Source organism: Carassius carassius, chromosome 43, assembly GCF_963082965.1.
Source record: "Carassius carassius chromosome 43, fCarCar2.1, whole genome shotgun sequence".
Lineage (NCBI taxonomy): Eukaryota > Metazoa > Chordata > Actinopteri > Cypriniformes > Cyprinidae > Carassius > Carassius carassius.
The window spans coordinates 3,889,238-3,916,225 of NC_081797.1; the positions used below are offsets into that span (position 1 = coordinate 3,889,238).

General features: G+C 37.4%; 1 protein-coding gene across 3 annotated transcripts in view; it reads right to left on the minus strand.

Annotated features, from left to right (window-relative positions):
* Window positions 1–26,988, minus strand: part of syt7a (synaptotagmin VIIa) — a 136,169-nt gene that overhangs the window by 27,321 nt on the left and 81,860 nt on the right. The window contains exons 1-3 of one of the 3 annotated variants that reach the window (XM_059536891.1): window positions 19,283–19,426; window positions 8,865–9,254; window positions 2,638–2,754 (exon numbers count right to left, since the gene is read on the minus strand). The exons of 1 other annotated variant lie outside the window; for it this stretch is intronic. In XM_059536891.1, coding sequence (XP_059392874.1) covers window positions 2,638–2,754; window positions 8,865–9,254; window positions 19,283–19,362 — 587 coding nt within the window. In that variant the 5' untranslated portion in view covers window positions 19,363–19,426. Of the gene's footprint in view, window positions 1–2,637; window positions 2,755–8,864; window positions 9,255–19,282; window positions 19,427–26,988 lie in introns of those variants that run through there. One more of the 3 variants, XM_059536892.1, reaches the window with a different exon arrangement.

The following is a 26,988-nucleotide window of genomic DNA, read 5'->3' on the forward strand; positions in this document are numbered from 1 at the left end:
TATATAGAAATAAAGATTATATATAACGAAAATGAAATATTTACATACATATTAAATATTTAAACATACTCATACTTATGTTTAATGTTAATATATTTAATATTTGTTAATTTATATTTATATTTTTTAAATACAATTATAAATATATATATTTTTTTATATAATTATAATATATATATATAACAAATAGGGATAAAAATGCCAAAAACAGAAATAAACAAAGCAAGACTCTGGCCCACACAGCCACCAATGGTGTTCAAACAGCCGTTAGCCTCAGGTGAGGCTCATTAGCATGATTAATGAGCTCAGCACGTATTAGTGACATACAGCAGAATGTACAGCTTGTTCATTTACTTAGTATCAGCCATTCTGAAGCGCTCTTCCAAAACCTAGCGAGACGCCTACTTAGACAGCATTCATCCGGCGCGTCCCTGTTCCACAAGGTAGGTGGAAAATAACACTGCCGCAAGAAACCTTGTTCAGACACAAATCTAAGGCAGCATTGGTTCCTTCACGAAGAAAGATACTTTAAGGTGGTGGATGGCAACTATATGTAATTTCGTGTTGAAAATATTTAATATAAACAGTAAAAACTATACAAATGTAGACAAAACCGAACTGTACTATGTATCGTTATGCTAATTTGAGTATTATGCCGTTAGCATGTTATCATCAAACTTTGTTGTAGTAAATAGAGCATTTTGCATCAATACTAAAATATGCATCAAAAACGATTTGATGAAATAAAAACAGACTATTTTACTAATTTCTATGAGGCAACAATTTTAAGGCATATTAGAGTATTGCAATAAAAAGTAAAACGACAACAAGCTAACGTCATGTTATAATAAAATCAACTAAAAGGGCAGTTTCTAATATAGTTCTCCTGATTATTACTATTTAGTCACATGTTAACATCAAACTATTGGAATATAAATATTAAAAAATTAACTATTTTATTAAAAACTTGTCCGTATATGTATTCTTAATTTGAGTATTGCGTTGTTAGCTTAGAAGCATGCTATCATTAACTCTTCCACAATCAATTTTAGTACTCTTTTAAACAAAGCTGTTTTTGCATCGATACTGAAAATAATTGATGAAAGTCTGTTTTAGATTTAACTATCTTACTAATTTGTATGAGAAACATATTTTAAGGCTTATTAGAGTTTAGTAATGTAAACTCAACAACATGCTAATGTCATCCTATAATAAAATCAACTGAAATTTTCTCCTGTAGATCTTATGAGTATGCAATGTAAGTTTAAAATGCACAATTTTATTCAAAACTTAGCCGTACTATGTATTTTTATGCTAATTAGAGTATTGCACTGTTAGCTTAGTAGCGTTTTATCATCAAACACTTGAGAGAAACACAGAGAATCAAATTTAGCATTCTTAAACAGAGTTGTTTCACATCGATACTGAAAATAATAAATGAAATAGTTCAATTCAACTAAAAAGATCAGCTGTTTTACTCATTTCTATGTGAAACATTTTTAAGGCTTACTAGAGTATCGCAATGTAAACACAACAGCACGCTAATGTCATGCTTCAATCAATTGAAAGTGCTGTTTCTCCTGTAGTTCTCATGAGTATCGCTATTTAGTTACATGCTCGCATCAAACTATTGGAAATTAAATAGTTAACTAAACTAACTAAAAGATTTACTTTTTTTTGACAATTTTTTGTATGTATATAAGGCTTTTATGGCTTATCAGAGTATCACAATGTAAACCTGCTAACCTTGCTATGATAAAATCCATCGAAAGTACCATTTTTTGTCTGTAGTTTGATAATCATTGAAATTAGTTAATTTTTACCTAGAATGTGTCTGTACTATTTATTTTTATGCTGAGTATTGTGCTGTTAGCTTATAGTAGCATGCTTTCATCAAACAAAATAACAAGAATTAATAAAATAGTTGTCAAATAAAAATTTGTTTGTGCAACATACTTTTAAGGCTTATTAGAATTTGTAAACATGACAACATGCTAATCCTACTATATCAATTAAAAACACTTTTTCTCTTGTAGTTCTCATTATGGCCATTTATTAACATCCTAACATCAAACTATTTTATTTTACTTCTTGTGCGCCATTTTCTAGAATTTTGTATGAATCCTTATTAGATCAATACTGAAATAAATTTTACTCAAAATTGCATGTTTTGTGTCTCCAATGTTTATTATAGTATCACATCATTAGTTTACCAGTATGCTAATGATAAACTTTCCTGCAGTCAATTAAGAGTCAGTTCTCATGAGTAGAGCTCTTTTGTGAGTTTCACCTGCCATGCAGAGCTGCTGCCTATGAAGTGCACTACAAATAACTCTCTTATAAGATTTGGCTGTCCATGTTGGCAGCCGATAGCATGACGGCTCACTAGCGTTTTTGGAAAAGAGCTTTAGAGAAACTACTGGCTCTCATTACGACTTGAAAGAGAGAGCAAGTTAGAATAAAACGCACCGCTCTGTCTGTATCTGCTGCCCCTGAGCCTTCGGAAAATCCATGCTATGATGGGTATTACCCACAATGCCGTGCTCTCTGGTGGGTGCTTAACCGCTTGCAGTGGGTTGGTCAAACATAATACATCTCTCAACACACTCACACACATGCACACACTCTGACAGATACCTCTTGTCAGGAGGGGTTTCTTGACTGGTCGGTACTTCCTGTAGGTCTGGCAGATTGGCAAAGTCATCCTGCTCGGCCAATCCAATCGCGAGAGAGAGAACCACCATTTTTCCTTCCCTTCACCAAAAGAATGACACACAAAGAGAGAGCAGTAAAGTGCAGAAAGTGAGAGTTGAGGCAGGAGGAAACACAAGAAGGAGAAACCGTTAGTAGGCAGCAGATATTATTAGTGTTGAGTTTGGGATATCAGCCCCATTCCTCAGACCGCACTGCACATGTTCTGTTTTACAGCAGCTGATTTACAAACATACACTTTTTTCATGCTAACGCTTTCTAAAGACCCAAGATCCTCAAGGAATGCCGGCAATTATTCAAAATAACATCTTTTGTGTTCAACAGAAGAAAGTAAGTCCTACAGGTTTGGAACCATAGATGTCTCATTTGACCGCTCCAAGCACGTAGACTAGTCCACCATCAACATTCAACTTGATGTCATTCACCATAAATTATAAGAGTCAAGGAATATTCGAAGATGCAACAATCCTGCACAGCAGATGGTTGTAAAAACAGCCAGAATTTAAATAGTGTTTGCAGCTCGTTTCTGTATTTGGTTTTAAGTATTTGTAGCACTGTCAAACTGACAAAGATGTTTTACTCATTTGCCGGTGTTTTTTCCATTTGCACTTGTCTTGAATTACATTTTCTAAGTTGCAGCCCATTTAGCTCTCTCGGCCATCATACTCAAGGGTTCGCAGACCTATCAGCTGTGCAGGATTGAGAAAATTTTTGTATATTCATTGATTATTATGGTGAATGGCGTTGACCCATCCAATATAGCGGATGGCTTGCGTATAGCGGCCTATATTAACAGTCGCTTATGAGGAATCTACGTATACATTTCTATGTTTGGAATTAGAGAGTGACAAAATGATTACAGAATCAACATTTTTGGGTGAACTATCCCTTTCTAAGGCCTGTTCACACTAAGAATGATTTCTATAAGGAGAAGTACAATGATAAGTATAATGGCATTTACACTAATAATGTTCAGTTTATCATAAGTATGCTGCAGATTTGTCATCGGTTGCAATACATTTTCTTTAATGTCAGGTGGATTCTGATTGGTTGTCAATGTTTTAACCATTCATAAACTGGAAAAAAATTGTTCTGAAAGTAATTCCAATTATATCAACCATCTGTGTTATCTTTATAACTGCGATTTTTAGCATTAAATGTATTGGTAAGCCATGACTTCTTCGTGAATATGCAGATTTCACTCACGATTGTCTGCATATGCAAACTTAAGGCCAAAGTATACTTCGGTTTTCATGTGTATGTGAGAGGGGGTGTCTGATTTTTGTACTTTGTACAAAAAGGTTGCACATGCAGAGGTTGCACTTTGTACGCACAGGTCGCATTGACTAGATTGTGCACTAATCAGTTGTTCCACAAGGTGGCAGCATGTTCTACTGTAGAAAATGACACTAAAGTAACGTTTTACACTGAGATGATAACAGTATAATTTCCAAGCCACCAAAATGTCGTCGTCGTGTAAATGAATGGCCAAAATACATGAAAAGTTACATTTTATTTAGTTAAAAACAGTGTCACGTAAACGCACTAGTTGATCCGATGAGACCTGTTGATCTCAACAATTAAGGCCTGTTAGCACCAAGAACGAACTACAAAAGATCTTTTTCTTCTTTTATGGTAAAATTAGAGATTGTAAGTTTTGTTTTGCATTGCTAAAGATGTTATTTTCAGACCAATCGAATGTTCTGCTTAAATAAGTAAAATCTTTGTCAGATGGGTTGTATTTTATGTTAAACCAAGCTAAATTGGTATTGCAGTTTTGCATTTAAACAACATCAATATTTTATGTCAGATTTGTTTTTATCTTTAATGTTAGGTTGTAATTTGTTTAGATATGTAAATTCAAACCAGACATCCTTTTATGTCGCGCTCTGTGTGAATAGTTCTCTAGTCATTGCCGTTGTGTTTAGAGCAGCTCTCGGTGTGAACAGGCCTGTAAACACTCAAACTCACATTCTCTGACACACACACATTGATTTACTGTCCTCTTCACTCAACAATTTGTCTGGATCTTCTCTCTGCACCAGTCTCACTCTCTCCCTCTTTCACGTGTGTTTTCATCCCTCTCTCCCTCACTTCAGCCTTAATTGAGAGCCGTTAGAGAGATCTGGACTAATTGTTTCTATTTGAGAGTACCGTGTGTGTGTGTGTGTGTGTGTGTGTGTGTGTGTGTGTGTGTGTGTGAGGTGTCAGCACAGAGCTGCTGTTTTCTGGGTCACTGCTCAGCCTCTTTCTTATCTTCTCTTTCTTACATTCTTCATTTTTCTCTCTCCTTACAAATCCCCCTCATCTCTGAGCCTCAACCTCTTTCTGTCCTGCTATTAAACTCCTCGTAAACAGCTTTTGAAAGCCACCATTTGAACTTAAAGGAACAGTTTACATTCTTAGGTTTATCAAGCTGCATATTGTAACAATATTCTATATACTTCACTATATTATTTTGTTTTCATTTCTTAAGTTAATTATAAGAATTCAAATTTTAATTTTTACTAATTAAATATTTTATTCAAGAAAATATGTTCAGGCGAGATCCCCATGGTATGCATTCTTCAAAATTCTTCATTCTCCCTTCATTTACCACAAAAAATGAACAGCACAGGTTTGGAACGACATGAGGGTGAGTGAACAATATTCATTTTCAGCTGAGCAAATCCTAACCTTGTCATATGTTATTATGATCTCTTGTTCTTCACTTCCTTTCCTTCTCCTCCCATCTAAAGTGGTTTTTATACTCTTTATCCCTCCCCTCCACTTCCCCATCTTCCATTTTTCTTCTCTATCCTGCTGTAAATCCATCCGTTCCTTCATATTCTCCAGGGCTTTCCTCCATTTTGGCACACTCCGGTTATTTTTACCTTTCAGAATTTAATGGCTGCAAAAATAGCTCCTGGCTGGTGCGACAACACACTTGCACACATATGACACACACTCATGCGTGCAACCGACAGCAATCATTATTGTCAAAGCAATTAAAAGAGGCACTTTTCCGGTGAGAGCTGGACGGGCAAATGTTCGGGGATGTTCATAGGACCACTGATAACACACCAACAACCCTTAATTACACCCCACCTCCCCCTTCCTCTCTCTTTCTTTCTTCATCCTCCCTTTTTTGTTCCGCTTTTTTCTGTCACTATGTCAGACCCAAGGCCATGTATGTGTGTCAATGACATCCCCCTTTAACCAGCGGAGATGAAATATTTAGTCTTCCTAGCATAAATGGAACAAGGATGTTTTGGGAATGGCATACTTCCATATTATTTTTGCAGTATGCATATTGTTCACAGATTGTGAATTCTCTCTGTATGCATGAAATGATTTACTGGTTTTGCTAAAATACAAAGTATGCAAACCTCAAGGACTACTCTATTCCACAAAGCATTTAACTTTATATTTTGAATAATAAAAAATTGTCCATTATAATTCTTCTGAACTTATAGAAGAACTTTGACTACAGTTATAGTACTTTATTGTCCAAAGAACAGCATTAACATCATACAGGTTTGGAACAACATGACAGTGAGTAAATGATTACCATAATTGGATTAAAACAGAAATAAAATAACATAAATATTGAATGAAAAACTTCAACCTAACTGAAAAATAGAATTGTATATAACTGTAATAAGCTGAAGTAAATATAAATAAAAAAAGACAAATGCATATCAAATTAATAAAATATAACTGAAATGAATTTAATTAAAACATGAGTAAATACTTTAACAACATATACTGTAAATAATACTATAATAACACTAACTACTACTACAGAACCGGAAAAGCGAGATGATGATAAAGAGAAGGATGAAGAATAAAGAATACATATCAAGCACAAAAAATGAAAAATTAGTATAAATATCACAGGTTAAACTGCCATAATGGCATTTGTAGAAAATATCTAGCGGCCTTTCACTATAAAATCATTTTCAAACCTGTTATAAAAAGCTGTTGACCTAGCAGTGGGTGAAGACACCTAGCAATTCATCACTGAATCACTGTGTTTAAATGTGAAAATTACAGGCCTTTCTATCGCTCCGACCCCGTTCAGGAAAGTATCTATTATAATTAAATTAAATGCGTCACAACAGAGCCAAACGTTGCATATGCACAACTGAGGCAGGCTTACAAATTCAACCATGTTACATCACTTGAGAACCATGAAATCCATCAATCACGCCGATTTGCTCTGTGTTCACGTGGATAATCTTGGGAAATTAGATAATGTTCAGTCGCGTTAATTGTTTGTCATTTGAGCCGAGACCTGCCCTCTCTTCCTTCACAGGTCACGCAGTGGCAGGCGGAGAGATTTACAGAGACGAAGTTAAACGCTGTTATATAAACCCAACCAAAGCATCTATTAAAGACCTGTAGCCCCTGTCAAGCTGATGTTATGTGCTGCGGTCAGTTGATAGTCTGCAGTCCTGTTCACTCCATAAGTCATGGCTATTCTAGGGTAAATGATGGCTATATATATATATATATATATATATATATATATATATATATATATATATAGCCATCATTTACTCACTCGTGCCATTCCAAAAACCATTTTTTTCTTCCATGAAACACAGAATCTGTAACTTAGAAGACTTTTGAATATAGCGCACAAGTTGTATGGACTACTTTTATGGTGTTTAAAAGGAAGAAAGACAAACTGTTGTGGAATGACATGCATGATGATTAAATTTACATTTTGAAGTGAACTGTCCCTTTAAACACAGTTGAAGCACATTAAACATTCATGAACACACTCATATGCAGGCAAACACATGCCCAAACACAAAAGCACTTGTGCTGACACACATACATAATATTAGTCCCGGTACCAAATCTCCAGCGGTCCCCTGAGGTCCAAAAATGTGACGCATTTAAACCAGCTGAGGCAGGCCACACACAAGGCAATATTTAGCCATATAAAATATAACGTCACAAAACAGCACATCAGTGCAGAGCGTTGAGGGAGGGGAGTGATATTCTGATGCGGGGCCGAAATATAGTGTGACAGACTGAACAACTGTCTGACAGGGTCTGGAGACAGACAGGTGTAGAGGAAGAGAGACGAAAGTGCACGAACAGACATGAGGACAAACAAGAAGAGGAATGCAGATCATTTTCAGCTGAGATTTATGCTGTTTAAATAGCTCTATTTTTTTCCAGTACTAAAGCAGTGCTAGTATTTATGAAGCATCCCAGAGAAAGGGAAGTGATGTAGTCTTAAACATTTCCCAAATAATTCATGAGCTTTCATAAAATTTGTACCTTTAGGTTCACCCAAAATTGAATGATTTCTTTTGTGGAATAAAAAATAAGTTGTTTAAGAGAATGATGATTTACCACTGATTTTTTGGCGGACTTTTCCTTACAATAAAAAATGAATGATGATGAAACACTATTGAGCTTTAAAAAAGACGAAAACCATAATAAAAGTAGTCCATATGACTTGTACACTATGTAGTCACTATATAGGCATGTATTGATACGGTATATTTGAATATACAAGAATGCAAATGAAATTTCAGAGTTGTGGCAAACATTTGCAACACATATAACTTATATTTTGATCTGCTCAAGACACAAAGTTATCATTTTGCATCAAAAACTGTGCAAGAGTCAGCTGGATCCCTGGTATGGTGCTCCTTTAGTCACTTTTGTAGCTTTAAAAGCCCAAGTCACTGTATCCCTTTATTAAATGGAAAAGAACAGTGTGATCATTCCGCTAAACTTCTCTTTTTCTGCTCCACTGAAGAAAGAAAATCATATGAGTTTGGAATGACCTGAAGATTAGTCAATGTCCGAATTTTTCTTTTTGGGTGAAAATGTCCAATATTCCTATTCCTATTCCTAAACCAGGGATCCCAAACCATACTAAACACCTACCCCCCATACTGCATGTTTTCCATGTCTCTTATATCAAACACACCTGTTTCAGATCATCAGCTTATTTGTAAATACTGGGTGTGTTAGACAAAGGAGAGATACAAAATTTGCAGTGTTGGAGGGCTCCAGGAACGTGATTAGGAACTACTGTCCTAAACAACTGGTAAAGTACTTAGACAAGCCTGATAAAGTATGTTACATACAAATACAGGACAAAAAGACATGCACAGGACAGACCCACACAGGAAGCAACTTACAGGAAGGATTTAACGTCCAGGCCCCGTTTCTTCATCTGACCCATCATGTGATCCACACTGCCAGGGTTCCCATCAGAAGCCTGCCCCCCGGCACCTCCTGGCCTATAACGTGAAGCTCCGCCACCTGCTGGGCCACCCCTGGAACTCCTTGAGCTGGCCCCGCCCCCTCCCCCAGGCCCCGCACCTCCACCCCCTCCACTACCCGGGTGGGTGTGCAGCTGACCCAGACTCTGGGAGATGGGCGGCCCGCTGGCCAAACTTGGGGCTGGAGCCTGGATCAAGGGTTGCTGGAGGCTCTGCTGACGCAGCAGCGTGCGGGGCCGAGGTGTTGCCCCCATCGACGGGATGTTGTCCAAGGTCTCTCCCGAGGAAAGTGCGTGGTCGGACAAACTGTGTGGGCAGAGCGGGAGAGAGGGCAAAGAGCAAGATGAAAAAGGGCGGGAGTGACATAGGGAGGGACGAGGAAGAAGGAGGAGAGAAGGTGGGACAAGAGCAAAAGGGCGGGGATGAGGAGAGGGATCCGAGGAGGATTTGGAAGGGGTCGGATGAGGAGCAGAGGATGCAGATGGGCATAGAGGAAGAGGAGACGACAGGTTGAAAGGAAAGAGTTCAGAATCCGGGTGAAGGAGAAACAGGAGAGGCGATAATTGAGAAATAGTGGAGAATGAGAGGTTGAGGGATGTATGGGGGCAGAACGGAACAGCCAGAGAGGAAAAGGACAATGAAAAGATGGTGTCGTCGTAAGGAGAAGAGGGTAGAGGTGCGGAAGGAGAAGGAGGGGGAGGATGCGAAGTGCGAAGTGTAGGTGGGAAGAGGAGGAGGAGGAGGAGGAGAAGAAAAAAGGAAAGAAGCGTTAAACAGAGGCAGTAGCCACCATAACAAAGGTAGCAGAAGAGACCACAGCCGCCCTGGTCTGCATGTGTCTGCAAGTGTGGGTGTCCGTTCCCGGCCCGAACATGACTTCCTTGAGCTGACGGTGAGCGGTGAGCAGGCGCATGTGTCTGGGAGGCGTGTGCAGTCTGCTTACGACCCGCTCCTATGCGTGTATGACTGGATCTCGGTGTGTGACGCGTCTGCCCTAAACGAACGTGCGCATGTGAGTGCCGCGGCGTGTGTGGAGTCAGTCAGCTGCCACCGGTTCTTCTGGGAGACTGTTATTTGGTCTGTTGAGAGCCTCCCATTTTCACATATGCCTTTCCTCCTTTTCTTCTCTTAAAGTTTTTTCTAGCAACACTCGTTTTAAGTAACACCACTGCCCCCTGTGTCCGTTCAGCAGCCAACCAAATACGCTGGCTCATCCGTCATTCTTTTGTCCTCTCTGCCCCTCCCTTCAATTACATCCCTTCGTTTCACTCATCAGCCCTGTTTCCCTCTGATCTCAAAACTGTGTCAAATTCACCTCGGAAACTTCACAATGAGTTTCACCTGAGCTGAAAACACAATTCCTATAAAGATTCACTGGCTATTGAATCCCATTTTAGCTTGCCCAATCTCAGCAATCCCACACTCTCAGACAAAATGTGCACAAATTGTACCTTAAGGGTACTGTACAACAGCTTGTTGCTGGGTCAATATCCTTAAAGGAGGAGTGTCCAATACTGCTCATGGAGGGCCACTGTCCTGCAGAGTTTTGCCGTAACCCCAATTTAACACAGCTGAACTCTCTTATCAAGGACTTCAGGCTTGAATCTGCCAGGCAGGTGTATTGGGGCAAGCTGGAGCTTAACTATACAGGACGTTGGCCCTCTAGGAGCAGGTTGACATACCTGCCTTAAAAGGGACATCTTTGAACCCTATGTATCCCTAAAAGGTTCATACTACTGTACTAATGTGCACATTTTAAGAGTAGATGTGTGACAAGAGTCAGGCTGCCTTACCCCTAAAGATAGATTTTGTTTTGACAGTGCCTGTCAGTGAATATTTTTGAAGAATTAATTAAACACATTTCAGAGTGATTTAGCACTGAATGTAATAAAAAGTTTATGGGACATAACATAAACTTGCTCCAGTGGAGGAAAACCATCCTGATATTAAACTCAGCATGAAAAGGCATTCACATCTCATTTTACTTCTGTAATGTGACATACTTTTATGTAAAACAGGACAATTTGAGGAAATGCTGCCTTCAAATACAATGTGACTAATACAATTTTGGTTGCAATAACATTCAAGAATTTCTCACTTTTCACTTCACAGGAGATCTTTTTAATGGTTTTGCATCATAATAAAGAGCACATTAGGTGTGTAATTGATGCTTTTTACATTAAATGTAGTTGTCGCATGAACTGGTAGCACTTTATTTCACAGCCCTGTTTCAGGTGTACCTACTATGCACTTATAATGGTATTTACATTAACTGGGTAATAACTAACCAACCCCCTAAACCTAACCTTTAAGGTAACCCATGAAGTTACCTTATATTACAGTCCACATACTGTACTGTCAATATAAAGTGGCCCAAGCTTTCATGTGGCCCTTCGTCTTGTAAATAAAATAATTTGGACAGGACCTGAAGGCAGCATACTCCAATTTTTGAGTCTTTTTGACCTGGATATGCAGAGTAAAAGTCAAGTTCACTATGCAGAGCATCCCAATGGTTGCACTTCTTTTTCAAAACGATCCCACTTTGTTATTATTGCTCTATCCTTGACATAAAACTTCTGTCAAGACTTTATACAGGCTGTATTATGTGCAAAAGTAGCCTAAAACAATGACTAAATATCTATTTGACTATTACTTAATATTATCTTATTCAGTGTCTGAAAAATCCTTTTACCCTTCACAGTAGGACAAGGAACATGTATTAAAAAACAAATTTAGTGTCATGTTGACATTTATGAGCTGGCATAGGGCATGACTGGCACCGGCTCAACTGGTTAAGCTGGTTAAGCTGGTAAAGGGCATCAGGTAGTTTCAGGACAAACTCTAGTGGGCAAAACAAGCATAGTGGAGAACAAGATGTAGGCAAGAAAGAGAGACAGAGGAAGAGAGAGACCAGGAAAAGAGGGTGTGAGACACAAACACAAGAGACAGACACATATAGCTGCCTTAAAATAGAATCCAATTACTGATTGGGAAAAACGGAGGGCGTGTTGAGAGAGAAGAAGAGAAGAATGAGGACTGGTGGTATGGATGGAGTGTGAGGAGAGAGATGTGAGATGAAGAGAGAATATGTGAGGTGCTGGAGGAGAGGAGGTGTTAGCGAAGGGTGTGAAGAAAACTTAAATTGAGCCCCCTGTGTGTATGTGTGCACAACACTTGCTGTGTGAACCTCTGCACACAAGCGGCATATGCATACAGTAGCATTTTAGCAGCTCTGGCTTTGGTTTGGTTTGCTGAGTTTTTTTTTGTGAGGTTTGGTATATTATTCACATCTCGTCTTGTTCACTTGTTTAATCATTTGGTGTGTCTTGTTAATTAGTCTCAATATAACCAACATGAAATCAAAACTGTCTCAACTTAGTACATGTTCCCGGCGTTACTTTGCACAATTCATCAGTGGTCCATCTCTAAAATGACACAAATTTTGTTATTTAGTGGATGCTTTTCGGAATCCAGTTTACAAATCTGATGGATAAAATAACCCATGTGGATAAATGATTAAATAAATAAATATATTGTTGTAAAAAGCATTGCTTCATGAAATGTGTATGTGTATGTGTGTGTATATATATATATATATATATATATATATATATATATATATATATATATATATATATATATATATATATATATATATATATTATTTGTTTATTTATTTATTTATACCATTAAAAGCCAGAATATATTACAAAATGTAATTTAAGGGCCAAGAGACACATTTAGAACATTGTTGTTGTTGTTTTTATTTTCATAAATACAAAAAATAGACAATATAAAGCTATACAATAATGGCCCAAAATATATGATGTAATATGCTGCATGGCTTAATTAAATGTTTTTCAAACCCTTGCATGCAAAAATATATTACAAAATATATTTAGTAGGCAGGAAAATACATTTCCAATCATAAAATGTTACTCATGTTAAAATAAGTAACTAAAACTTACTGAAAATATATTTATGTAAATATGTTGTAAACTATGTTAGCAATATATTTTTGTATAATCTTTATTTTTTATTATTTATTGTGGGTTTATTTTATTTATCTATTATTTTTTTCCTGTATGGAAAGTCTCACAAAAATTTTTTTTTTAGACTGAATACAGATTTTCTCAGAAATACACCAGATTGCAGAGGTAAAATGGGTTGAAAAAGGCATTTCACTTTGACTTTAAAGGTGTAGTTTTTAGTTATACTGTAAAACACTGTTTTCCTTGTTTGTTTTTTGGGTCAGTTTATGTTTAGTCATGTTTTTTGGGATCTTGTTTATGCAGGCCAATGTCTCAAATGCCGTCCTCAGTCTTTGCTTTCCTCACTTAAATGAGAAAATGCCCCATAGGAGGCGCTCATAAAAACCCTCCTGAATCTTCCATACAAATTGGACTCGCTGCCATGGTGTGGACTTCATGGACACATGCAAAAGTCAGCAGGAAGTGCATCATTTGGGACAGGGCCACGGCTTTTTTTGTCAAATTTTGCTGAAATCAACATGTCTGGGTTCTCTAAACTTTTTCTCATCAATGTTATGATATTCCTCCTCTCCCAGGATTCGCTTCACACTGCTGACAGATATAAATTTAGGATTCACTGAAATATTAAGCAGATTTATAGGCCGTTTAATGCATTGTGCTACACAGGTTCACTTGTCTGTGATTAAGATGGAAAATGTGTGCTTAAAATCCTCCAGCTATCACAACAGCTTCTATAAAACTTTAACCGTATGCTGACAGCTCTGAAAAATCTGGGGTTCAGAAACTCATCAGGCAAATTAAGGAAATTTGTCGTCGAAATCGTATTTTCTCATCTGATGGTGATTACAGTTTATTACAGCTCACTGGAATACTTGATTCTGGTTAACTCTCCATTCTGGTTAAATGGGACTTTCTGTATACTGTATTTATAATGAATGTTAACTTCAAGTGGGACTTTGAGTGTTGTTGTTGGCGGCTGTTGTTGGCGGCTGTGCTGCGTTTGAGCTCCGTCACTATATTCTTTTCATTGACTATTTTTAACTCAAAAATCAATTTTATACATCATCGTTTCCGTTTATATAACGTGTGAATATATCCTCTATTGTATTCTACAACAAAAACAATCAGAACGCCTCGCTATCACTAGTTTTATTTTGATCTCCCGGGTCCGCTATTAGCTTTTAGCCCGTTAGCATCAGCGGCGTGGTTGCAGCTAACTGCGCTTACATTGCTAATACTCTATTCACACGCATTACCACTGCTGTACTCACTGTTACTTGCTTTAATGGCGGATGAATGTCTCCACTCTGTGCAGCTCGAGCTCGAGGCCGTGGGAAAGCAGATTCGCGACCTGGAGGTGAGGCAGGCCCAGCTGAGAGAGCGGAGAGCCGCGCTGGAATCATCCCGGGCTGACGCTCACAAGTCCGGGGTAAGTATACAGCGATCTGCTAACAGTCCCACCACGTCTACTCCGTGTGTTTCTCTGCACAGGCCCGGTGCACCCAGGACGCGATCTTCCCAGATGTCCTTCACTGCGATGCCGGGACACCACGGACCCTGGGTGCATCCAAAGCGGAGGACGCGAGCCGGGTCCCGGGCGACGACTTCTCCCCCTCCTGCCTTCGACATCTCCATCCGGAACCGCTTCGCTCCCCTCCGCGAGACAGGACGCAACGCTGTGATCATCGGAGACTCCATCGTCTGACACGTAAGTGCTACGTTACCCGAAGGTAAAGTGCACACTCATTGTTTGCCTGGTGCTCGTGTTCTCGATGTTTCTGCGCAGATACCCGCGATCCTGAAGGCCGACGAGAGCCCCAGAGTGGTCGTGCTTCACGCCGGGGTTAACGACACCACGCTGCGGCAGACGGAGACGCTGAAGAGGGACTTCAGCAGCCTGATCGAGATGGTTCGCAGCACGACGCCCGCGGCGACGATCGTCGTGTCAGGACCACTGCCCACGTATCGACGAGGACACGAAAGGTTCAGTAGACTTTTTGCTTTAAATGAATGGTTGTTGTCATGGTGTAAAGAACAGAAACTGCTATTTGTTAATAACTGGAATCTTTTCTGGGAGCGTCCTAGGCTGTTTCGCGCTGATGGATTACACCCCAGCAGAATCGGAGCGGAGCTGCTCTCTGACAACATCTCCAGGACACTTCGCTCCATGTGACTAGTAAGACAATTCTCTAATAAGTATTATGATGACTTTTGTTCCACCCGCTTAAATGATAAAAGTACTTGCGCTGTAAAAACTATTAAGACTGTGTCTGTTCCCCGAATAGTGAGGTCAAAATATAATGTAGGATCTAGAAAAAATCTTATCGTAATTAAACCAGAAAAATGTAAAGTAAATGAACAAAAACAATTTTTAAAGTCTGGGCTCATAAATATTAGATCACTCACACCCAAAGCAGTTATTGTAAATGAAATGATCACGGATAATAGTTTTGATGTACTCTGCTTGACTGAAACCTGGCTAAAACCAAATGATAATTTTGGTCTAAATGAGTCGACTCCACCAAACTACTGTTATAAGCATGAGCCCCGTCAGACTGGTCGTGGCGGAGGTGTTGCAACAATATATAGTGATATTCTCAATGTTACCCAGAAAACAGGATACAGGTTTAACTCTTTTGAAATACTTCTGCTAAATGTTACACTGTCAGACATGCAAAAGAAGTCTAATGTATCTCTTGCTCTGGCTACTGTGTATAGACCACCAGGGCCGTATACAGAATTCCTAAAAGAATTTGCAGATTTCCTCTCAGACCTTCTGGTTACAGTTGATAAGGCGCTAATCATGGGAGATTTTAATATTCACGTTAATAATGCAAATGATACATTAGGACTTGCGTTTACTGACCTAATAAACTCCTTTGGAGTCAAGCAAAATGTCACCGGGCCCACTCATCGTTTTAATCATACACTAGATCTAATTATATCGCATGGAATCGATCTTACTGCTATAGATATTGTACCCCAAAGTGATGATATTACAGACCAGTTCCTTGTATCGTGCATGCTGCGTATAACTGATATTAACTATATGTCTCAGCGTTACCGTCTGGGCAGAACTATTGTTCCAGCCACCAAAGACAGATTCGCAAATAACCTGCCTGATCTATCTCAACTGCTATTTGTACCCATAAATACACATGAATTAGACAAAATTACTGACAACATGGGCATTTTTTTCTCTAATACATTAGAAGCTGTTGCCCCCATCAAATTGAAAAAGGTTAGAGAAAAACGTACTGTGCCATGGTATAACAGTAATACTCACTCTCTCAAGAAAGTAACTCGTAGTCTTGAACGCAAATGGAGAAAAACTAACTTTGAAGTTTTTAGAATTGCATGGAAAAACAGTATGTCCAGCTATAGACAGGCTCTAAAAACTGCTAGGGCAGAGCATATCCACAAACTCATAGAAAATAACCAAAACAATCCAAGGTTTTAATTTAGCACAGTGGCTAAATTAACAAATTACCAGACGCCACCTGATTCAAATATTCCACCAACGTTAAATAGTAATGACTTTATGAATTTCTTCACTGATAAAATAGATAACATTAGAAATACAATAGCGAATGTAGATTCTACAGCATCTAACACTTCAGTTTCATCCATCGCACCCAAAGATAAACTGCAGTGCTTTACAAATATAGGACAGGAAAAGCTAAATAAACGTATCACTGTATCTAAACCAACAACATGTTTATTAGATCCTGTACCCACTAAATTACTAAAAGAGCTGTAACCTGTAGCCGAAGAACCACTTCTCAATATCATTAACTCGTCGTTATCTTTAGGTCACGTCCCAAAACTATTCAAGCTGGCGGTTATCAAGCCTCTTATTAAGAAACCAAAACTAGATCCTAGTGTACTGGCAAATTATAGGCCTATTTCAAATCTTCCATTTATGTCTAAAATTTTAGAAAAAGTTGTGTCTGCTCAATTGAGCACCTTCCTGCATAAAAATGATCTGTATGAAGAATTTCAGTCAGGTTTTAGGCCCCACCATAGCACAGAAACTGCACTTGTTAAAATTACAAATGACCTGCTTCTTGCGTCAGATCAAGGCTGCATCTCATTTCTAGTCTTACTTGATCTTAGTGCTGCGTTCGACACCATAGATCATGACATACTCATAGATCGATTACAAAACTATACAGGTATTCAAGGGCAGGCTCTAAGATGGTTTAGATCCTATCTGTCCGATCGCTACCATTTTGTTTACTTAAATGGGGTGTCACCTCATTTATCATCAGTAAAATATGGAGTGCCACAAGGATCCGTCCTAGGTCCCCTTCTATTTTCAATATACATGTTGCCCCTTGGTAATATTATTAGAAAATACGGAATTAGCTTCCACTGTTATGCTGATGATACTCAGCTATATATCTCAGACCAGATGAAACTTCCCAATTATCTAAGCTAACAGAGTGTGTTAAAAATGTAAAAGATTGGATGACAAATAATTTTCTCCAATTAAATTCGGATAAGACAGAGATATTAATTATTGGACCAAAAAACACCACACAGAATCTTGTAGATTACAAACTGCAACTAGACGGATGTACTGTTACTTCCTCTACAGTCAGAAATCTGGGTGTTATATTAGACAGCAATTTGTCTTTTGAAAATCATATTTCCAATGTTACAAAAACTGCATTTTTCCACCTTAGAAACATTGCCAAGCTACGAAACATGTTGTCTGTTTCTGATGCAGAAAAGCTAGTTCATGCATTCATGACCTCTAGACTGGACTATTGTAATGCACTTCTAGGTGGTTGTCCTGCTTCGTCAATAAACAAGCTACAGGTAGTCCAAAATGCAGCAGCTAGAGTCCTTACCAGGTCAAGAAAATATGATCATATTACCCCAATTTTACAGTCTCTGCACTGGCTACCTATTAAGTTCCGTATCAGTTACAAATTATCATTACTTACCTATAAGGCCCTAAATGGTTTAGCTCCTGCGTACCTAACTAGCCTCCTACCACGCTACAACCCATCATGCACCCTAAGGTCACAAAACGCTGGACTTTTGGTAGTTCCTAGGATAGCAAAGTCCACTAAAGGAGGTAGAGCTTTTTCACATTTGGCTCCCAAACTCTGGAATAGCCTTCCTGATAATGTTCGGGGTTCAGACACACTCTCTCTGTTTAAATCTAGATTAAAAACGCATCTCTTTCGCCAAGCATTCGAATAATGTATCTCTTAAATTGTGAGTGTAGTTGCATCTGCATTTTTATTCTTTAGCTTGTGTTAAACTAATTTTACTTTGTTGGATCAGCAGCTATGCTAATGATGTCTCTATTTTGTTTCTATGTTTTGCCACGGGATTTACATAGGATTTACACAAGCTCCAGTCTGGATCCAGAACACCTGAGAAGAGATGATGCTGACCCTCAGAGGACCCCAGATGATCCTAACCTTGAATCAACAAACAGAACTAACAATTATTGCTACATGTGTGACTGCATCATATAATTACTATTAATTAATAATATTGATAGTTCATCATCTAGCTGACTACGTCTTGTATTATTATTATTATTTTTCTTTTTCTAAAATCCTGTCAAACGTGCACAAACTACTAGCTACTACTAAATATTGTAGAAACATAATTTTCTGTAAAGTTGCTTTGTAACGATTTGTATTGTAAAAAGCGCTATACAAATAAACTTGAATTGAATTGAATTGAAAAGTATCAATGTACATTCTTCCATTTTCCAAAATACAACGAAATCAAGATGGAATGCTATTTTCAACTAATTCAGCTTCATCAAGAAGTGACTAGCACATGAACCTACACTTTAATATGAAAGAAGTCCCTTCTGCTCACTAAGGCTGTATTTACTTCTGATTATTATTATGTTGAAAACAATTGAGCAGTTTCACATTCTTGTGGAAAATATGAATATGTCAACTTAAAAACTCAATCAAATCAATATTCCATGTCCATTTGTTTGCTGTATAATACTCCAGATTGTACAGTCAGCCGGTTGTTATCGCAAAATAACCCCCTTCAGGCCGATTCAAGACCCTATTATCCCTCACATATCGTATTTGCAGGCTGAATCAGGTGCATGATATCACCACCTGTGGCTGTTGTGTTTTATGATGGACTGAAATGAACTTTCGTCGCTTCTGAATGTTTCTAAGTGTGTGTGAGTCAGTGTACGGATCCTGCTATTATTAGACTGCAAGGCGGCCTGGAATCTCAGCATAGCGCAGACCCAAACACAAAGGCATTTTTAACTTTCTTAAACATCTCACACACACACACACACACACACGACATCTCTCTTTCTTGTCCCCTGTGGGCTCGACTCACTTGCCGTTCTTGAAGTCTCCTGAATGCAGGCGGCTTTGTACTGTCTGCCACCTGCCGGCTTTAATGCCCCCCGTCATCATGCTCCTCACGCTGTCACTGTGCGACGACCCCCCTCCTTCCCCCAATCCACCCCCCGCGGCCCCTTTCTGGCCCCCGGGCACCATCCCACTGAGGGAGCCACCAGAAAGAGAGCCAGGGAGACGGAAGGAACAAGAAAAAAAGGTAGAAAAAGACAAACATTGGGAGAGAAGAAACGGTTATAGGTTTGGATAAATTACAGTCATTTATCCCATGAGAGTGTTGCATGTGTGACCTCACAGCGACTTCAGTACATACTAACACAAGTCACCCGGGGGAACACCAAGTGCAGCTCCTCCTCTAGGGGGCATAATAGAGCCTAGCTTTGCCAGGAGTTGTGAGTGAGTGATTTCTCTCTGTCACTCTCAGTTCTTTTTTTTTTTTTTAATTGCTTTGGTGCAATTTTCACAAGCAATTGTTACATTTTCAAAACTCTTAGTACTAATATCACAACAGATCATAAAAAGTGCACCTTTTTTTCAATCTTTAGCACAATCACAAAATATCCTTTTCACTTCACAAAATAAGTGTTTGTCTATATAAAAGTTACATTCACAGTTGCTAATAGCCTACTATAATTTCATTAGCATGACTTCTCATTCAGTTTAATACATTTGTCTATTATTTAATTTAACTCATCTTAATGGTTAATCAGTGCATCATTTGGTGCATCTATATTTAGTTTCTATAGAACGTGATTGCAATTTAGGGATAACCAAATGCACTGAATTATTTTGTACACTAAGATGATAACCACTATTTTGTAAGGGTGTGTGTGTGACAAAATGTCCCCACAAAGATGGCAATATCTAAAATCATTGTCCTTTTTTGGGTCCAATATTTTTTTTTCTTTTTTTCGTAAGGGTAGGTTTAGGAGTAGTGTAGGGGAGACAGTATAAAACTCATTACACCTATGGAAAGTCACCATAATGATAGGAAAACCTATGTGTGTATTTACTTACTGTAACCATATTTTGGGGACAAATTGGTACCCAGAAGTAAGCAAAACTTGACAAAAGCACTTAAAACTTCCCTTTGAGGATGTCATTATTTGTAAAACCGTTTGTGAACATACAGCAGGACACAAGACAGAAGAACTGATCAGAGATGTATCAGAAGTAGTAAGACATAATGCATCAAATACAGCATTTTACATTACATTATGCCATATGACTGTATATAGAAGCATTACCATGATAAAGACTGCACATTAGTATAACTCACCTGAAAAATTCAGCTAGAATATAGATTCAGATATGGCACAGTGAGGACATTTACTGCATTGACAGAAAACTCTGTTCTAGCACAAAACCTAATGGTTGTGTCATACCTTCATCACAGCTTTTGATAACACACTGGATTAATACTTTTACAAACATTACTGATTTTATGTGAGATAGGTAAGTTAGGTAATGTAAGTGTATTTTCTAACCTGATTGTTATTGCCTGTATTACTGTAATTATTTCAGTAACAAAGGTGATTTGAAACGTGAATCTTGCATTGTTTGTTCTTGAATGAACTGATTGTTAAAAGTACTAAATTGAAAGAAGATCATATTGTTGTGTTCTCGTGATTAATTCAAATGTTCTTAATACACATCACAATGATCTTGTGTTTTGAAACAATGATTATGTGGAATGAAAATATGTGCAACGAAAACTACAATGCAGTCATGAGATCAGGTTTTAAAAGAAAGACTAGTGGTGCTACAAGTGTGATCAGTTTGAAGTGTTGTACCAAGAGTTTTGAAAATGTACACCTTAATTGTGAAAATAGTACCAAACCAATTTAAAAGAATGGTTGATGGTTACATGAAGAACCTTTAACATCCATGGAAACTTTATGGTTCATTTTAGTTGTAGACAGTTCTTTAGATGTTTAAAATGTTCTTCACACAAGAAAATAATGGTTCTTTTAAGAACTGTTCACTGAAAGCTTCAATGGGGAACCAAAAATGGTTCTTCTGTGGAAGGAAAAAGAAAAACACTTTGGGAACCTTCATTTTTAAAAGTGTAGAAGAACCATTTTGGTTCCACAAAGAAAATCTTTTTTCAAATAACTTTTTTCCCCTTAGTGTGAAGAACATTTTAAGCATCTTAAGAACGTTTTTCCACTATAAACTCTAAAAGCTGATTTGAAGCCATAGAAAAACCATTTCTGGTTCCCCAAAGAACCATTATTTTCCAAGTGTGTAGAACATTTTAAACATCTAAAGAACCTTCTGCCACTATTAAGAACCTTTGTGAATAGACGTTGAAGGTTCTACATGGAATCATTGACGCCAATAAGAACCTTTATTCTTAAAATTGTAAGAGTGTAAATTGGTGTTTTTGTCGTACAAATGTACTTATAACAACCGTGACGCTTCAAATAACCACATTTGTTCTCCCGGTGACATGCTTCGCATTAATGACACCCATAAATGTTGCAGACTTCACGCAGACACCATCAATTGTCATCAATATTTATAATCATGGTCCCCACTTTGTGGACCTGGTGAAAATCTTCATGCAGTTATTAAGAGATTCATGTAACACTGCTGCATGTAACACTCATACCCATACACAATACAACATCAACACCAACAACGTCAAAAACTACAGGAGAACAGCAAAAAGAGCTTTAAGTGACAAAGCTGGCAGCCGCAGATTGGCACAAAACCAAGTGAGGAATATACCACTAATAATAATACTAATATATATATAGTATGTGTGTGTGTGTGTGTGTATACTTTCTATGTATAATATAGAAAATATTAAAATATAAAAATAGTAATAATCGTGTTTGATACCAATAAACCAATAATTATAGTGTTATGGGAAAAACCTAAAAAAGCTGATGATGATGATGATAATTAGAATTTTGATGTTTAGCAGGATGCACTTTCATTACAATTATGGCAGATAACAATATGAAAATATTTATTTCCATGTTATGGCCAATAACTGATAAACAGCTGATATTAAAATGCTCTACTAAGTTGTCTAAATAACAAATTAAAATCATTTGTTTTAAATGCTAGAAATTAATATAGGCATTGCAACATTATTATGTACACTAAGAGAAATGGTTATTAATTTTTAGATTTGCTAGAGATTAAATGTGTAATTATCAGTGCAAATGTTTGATGAAGACAAATGCAAAAAGGTGAAATGAGTTTGCACACAAAAAATAAAAATTATTAATATTTACTTTTTTATATAATTAAAAGTTAACATGTAAACTGATAACTAATATAATATATTGATATAAAAACTTTATATGATCTGATAGGTTGCTATCACTAAACCAAATGCAGAAGATGACCAATGGATGTAAAGTCATGCAAAAGAACAATCTCCCTCAAGACATATTTTTCAATGCTATTTCTAACTTCTATCAAGTTCTAAAGTTTAAATGAAGATGAAATGCTGCAAACTACACTACATGTGCGACAAAGCGTCTGTTCCCAGTCGGGTTTAGTTTCAATCTGCGGCTTCCATCTCAAATAGCTGAGCTTCAGCGCAGTGGTCTGCAGACAGACACCCCACACCATTTAATCCAGCAGGTCCGCACCGGTCCACAGGCAGGGAAATTGAATCACCTGAGCCACCGTGGCTAACATGTTTATTTCATTTTCTACAGCGGCCGCCCCATCTGAACCCCTCTGTGTGTCTGCCGCCGGTTTTGATGGACAAGTGCGTTTAAAGCGTTTGGCTCTTTCTGGGAAGTGGCGGGCGAAACCTGTCTGGATTAGGCCGGCGAGGGTTGAGGAATCAGGAGTGCTAGACACATCGAGCCCGAGAAAGAGCACAGAGGCAAAACAACACCGTCTCAAAACAAGGTGAAATGGGGGTTACCACACCACAATCAGACTGTAACGGTCAACCCTCAACGGGAGCTGGCGACAGGGAGGGTTACACGCTACTGACGGCATTTTTCTTTGTTTGTTTACTGTTATTAGTGCGGATTGCTGGATAGATGAGGCGGGAGGGTTGTCCGTCTCCATGGTAACACCCCATGGGGGGGAGAGGGGGGAAGGTTAAAGGTCATAAGCTAAGAAGAGACAAGCAGGGCTGTAGGGTGTGAGAGACGATGAGTGTCCAAATTTGGCACTTTTGTTAAAAAGAATATCATGTCTGGTGTGGATTTTGAGGCAATATGTTGATCATGTCCCTGCAGTCCTGCATGAGAACTGCTGCACGAATAAACACATTGTAATTCTGTTTGGTGACACTAGGGGAGCTGACACTATTAAAACTAAAAACCATTACGTTAGCTGATATAAATCTGAAATAACCTTCAATAGAAATAGGAGATGAAAAAAAATGAGAAATAATGAAAATGAAAATTTTATTACATTTTGCAAATAAATCAAAATATAATATGATAATAAAATAATAATAAAAATGATGTTAAAGTACTAAAATTACTAGCTAAATGGAAATAAAAACGAATAAAATTAAAATTAAAACTGAAAATAGAAAAGTAAATTTTAATAAATATTATAATAGCTTATAAATAATACTATATACTATACTACCTATATAATATACTAACACTAAATTTGGAATGATTTCAATAAATCAGTAAATATTTCTAAAAATGTATAGAAAAAAATGTCCTTATAAAATAAATGCTTAAAAAAAAAAATAGGCTGAAAAATATCCATAAGGGCAGATATTGACAGTTAAATAATATTAATTATTAATATTTAATATTTAATTATTAATAATATAAAATGTTAATAATATATATATATATATATATCCAAGGTTGGGTGTTCGATTCCCCGGGAACACATGATAGGTAAAAAAAAAATTGATAGCCTGAATGCACTGTAAGTTGCTTTGGATAAAAGCGTCTGCTAAATGCATAAATTTAATTTAAATTTTATATTATATATATCCCTAGGAGCTGAAATTACATTATTTTATTTTATTTTGTCTTTATGTTTTATCTTGATTCATGTAGTGTAGTGATACTGTATTATATAATTGTGTAATGATTCCATATTCTTTTGGGAAAGTGTGTTGGATTATGGGAAGCTTCCTCATCATTACAGCCCTGCCAGTGATCAGGGTGTGGTTGAGGTTGGGTAACAGGTGAGATTGGGTACACTTATATATGGCTTGTTAGGGGAGGTTAGCTTTAGCCTACAGTCCACTCACTGACCGTCTGACACATTCCACACAAAAAACATCAATTACTAACAGAAAAAACGTTTGTTTCAATGCATTTGATTTGCTTTATCTGGGACATACAGTATATGTATACTAAACAAAATTATAAACCCAACACTTTTGTTTTTGCCCCCATTTTTCATGAGCTGAACTCAAAGATCTAAGACTTTTTCTATGTACACAAAAGGCCTATTTCTCTCAAATATTGTTCACAAATCTGTCTAAATCTGTGTAAGTGAGCACTTCTACTTTGCCGAGATAATCCATCCACCTCACAGGTGTGGCATATCAGGATGCTGATTAGACAGCATGATTATTGCACAGGTGTGTCTTAGGCTAGCCACAATAAAAGGCCACGCTAAAATGTGCAGTTTTATCACACAGCACAACGCCACAGATATCGCAAGTTTTGAGGGATCATGCAATTGGCATGCTGACTGCAGGAATGTCCACCAGAGCTGTTGCCCGTAAATTGAATGTTCATTTCTCTACCATAAGCCATCTCCAAAAGCGTTTCAGAGAATTTGGCAGTACATCCAACCGCCCTCACAACCGCAGGCCACATGTAACCACATCAGCTCAGGACCTCCACATCCAGCATCTTCACCTCCAAGATCGTCTGAGACCAGCTGCCCGGACAGCGGTTTCGATTTCCAAAGAATTTCTGCACAAACTGCCAGAAACCGTCTCAGGGAAGCTCATCTGCATGCTCTAATAACATGCATCTGCATCTGAATGCAGTTCATCAATATAACCGACTTGAGTGGGCAAATGCTCACATTCGATGGTGTCTGGCACTTTGGAGAGTTCTCTTCACGGATGAATCCCAGTTTTCACTGTACAGGGCAGATTGCGTGGCCCCTGTTGGCGGTGAGGTTATGGTATGGGCAGGCGTATGTTATGGACAACGAACACAGGTGCATTTAATTAATGGCATTTTGAATGCACAGAGATACCATGACGAGATCCTGAGGCCCATTGTTGTGCCATTCATCCACGACCATCACCTCATGTTGCAGCATGATAATGCACGGCCTCATGTTCCAAGAACCGTACACAATTCCTGGAAGCTGAAAATATCCCAGTTCTTGCATGGCCAGCATACTCACCGGACATGTCACCCATTGAGGATGTTTGGGATGCTCTGGATTGGTGTATACGACAGCGTGTTCCATTTCCCGCCAATATCCAGCAACTTCACACAGCCATTGAAGAGGAGTGGACCAACAGGCCACAATCAAGAACCTGATCAACTCTATGTGAAGGAGATGTGTTGCATTGTGTAAGGCAAATGGTGGTCACACCAGATACTGACTGGTATCCCACCCCCAGACCCTCCAATACAGTAAAACTGCACATTTTAGCGTAGCCTTTTATTGTGTCCAGCCTAAGGTACACCTGTGCAATAATCATGCTGTCTAATCAGCATCTTGATATGCCACACCTGTGAGGTGGATGGATTATCTCTGAAAAGTAGAAGTGCTCACTAACACCGATTTAGACAGATTTGGAAACAATATTTGAGAGAAATAGGCCTTTTGTGTACATAGCAAAAGTCTTAGATCTTTGAGTTCAGCTCATGAAAAATGGGGGCAAAAACAAAAGTGTTGCGTTTATAATTTTGTTCAGTGTATATATGTATGTGTGTGTGTGTACTTATATGTATGTATACATATATAATGTACATAAATATGCTTAAAAAATCTAATAAAGTTTTACATATAAACAAACCAAATATATGATAAATAATTGTTACTTCCATTATTATATAATGTATTGTCATTTTTTACATTAAATACACGTTACAAATCATTGTTACTTACATTATATTTTGAATATGATATTTACATAAAATAGTACATTTTAAAAGTAAAATATTTATATTATAGTTTTTTAAATATTACAGACAAACAAATATAAATGTATACATTAATATATAGATATTTATACATTAATTTATAGATATATTTTTACATGTCTATGTTTCTACATCTATATATCAAGTACATTTATACTGGATATGTTAAATATAATTAATAATAATTTATATATATATATATATATATATATATATATATATATATATATATATATATATATATATATATATATATATATATATATATATATATATATATATATATATATAATTCATTACAAATACTTATAACTTATTAATAAATATAATATGTACTATTTAAAATATAAAAAAAAAATTAAACATGTGAATACTACTATTAATAATTCATATATAAATAAGTATTTTTATGTATAGGCCACTGCACACCACAACATAATTACACACTAACAGATGAGCGGTCACACTGCAAACTAGACAAAACTGGAAAGCCTAGTCTGATTTCCCAGCCTACTCAACTGAAACTGAAGCTAAATTAGTGCATTGTAAAATCTGTGAAAGAAACACAAAAAGCAATTGTGCAGCAGAATGCAAGTTATTTCCCCAC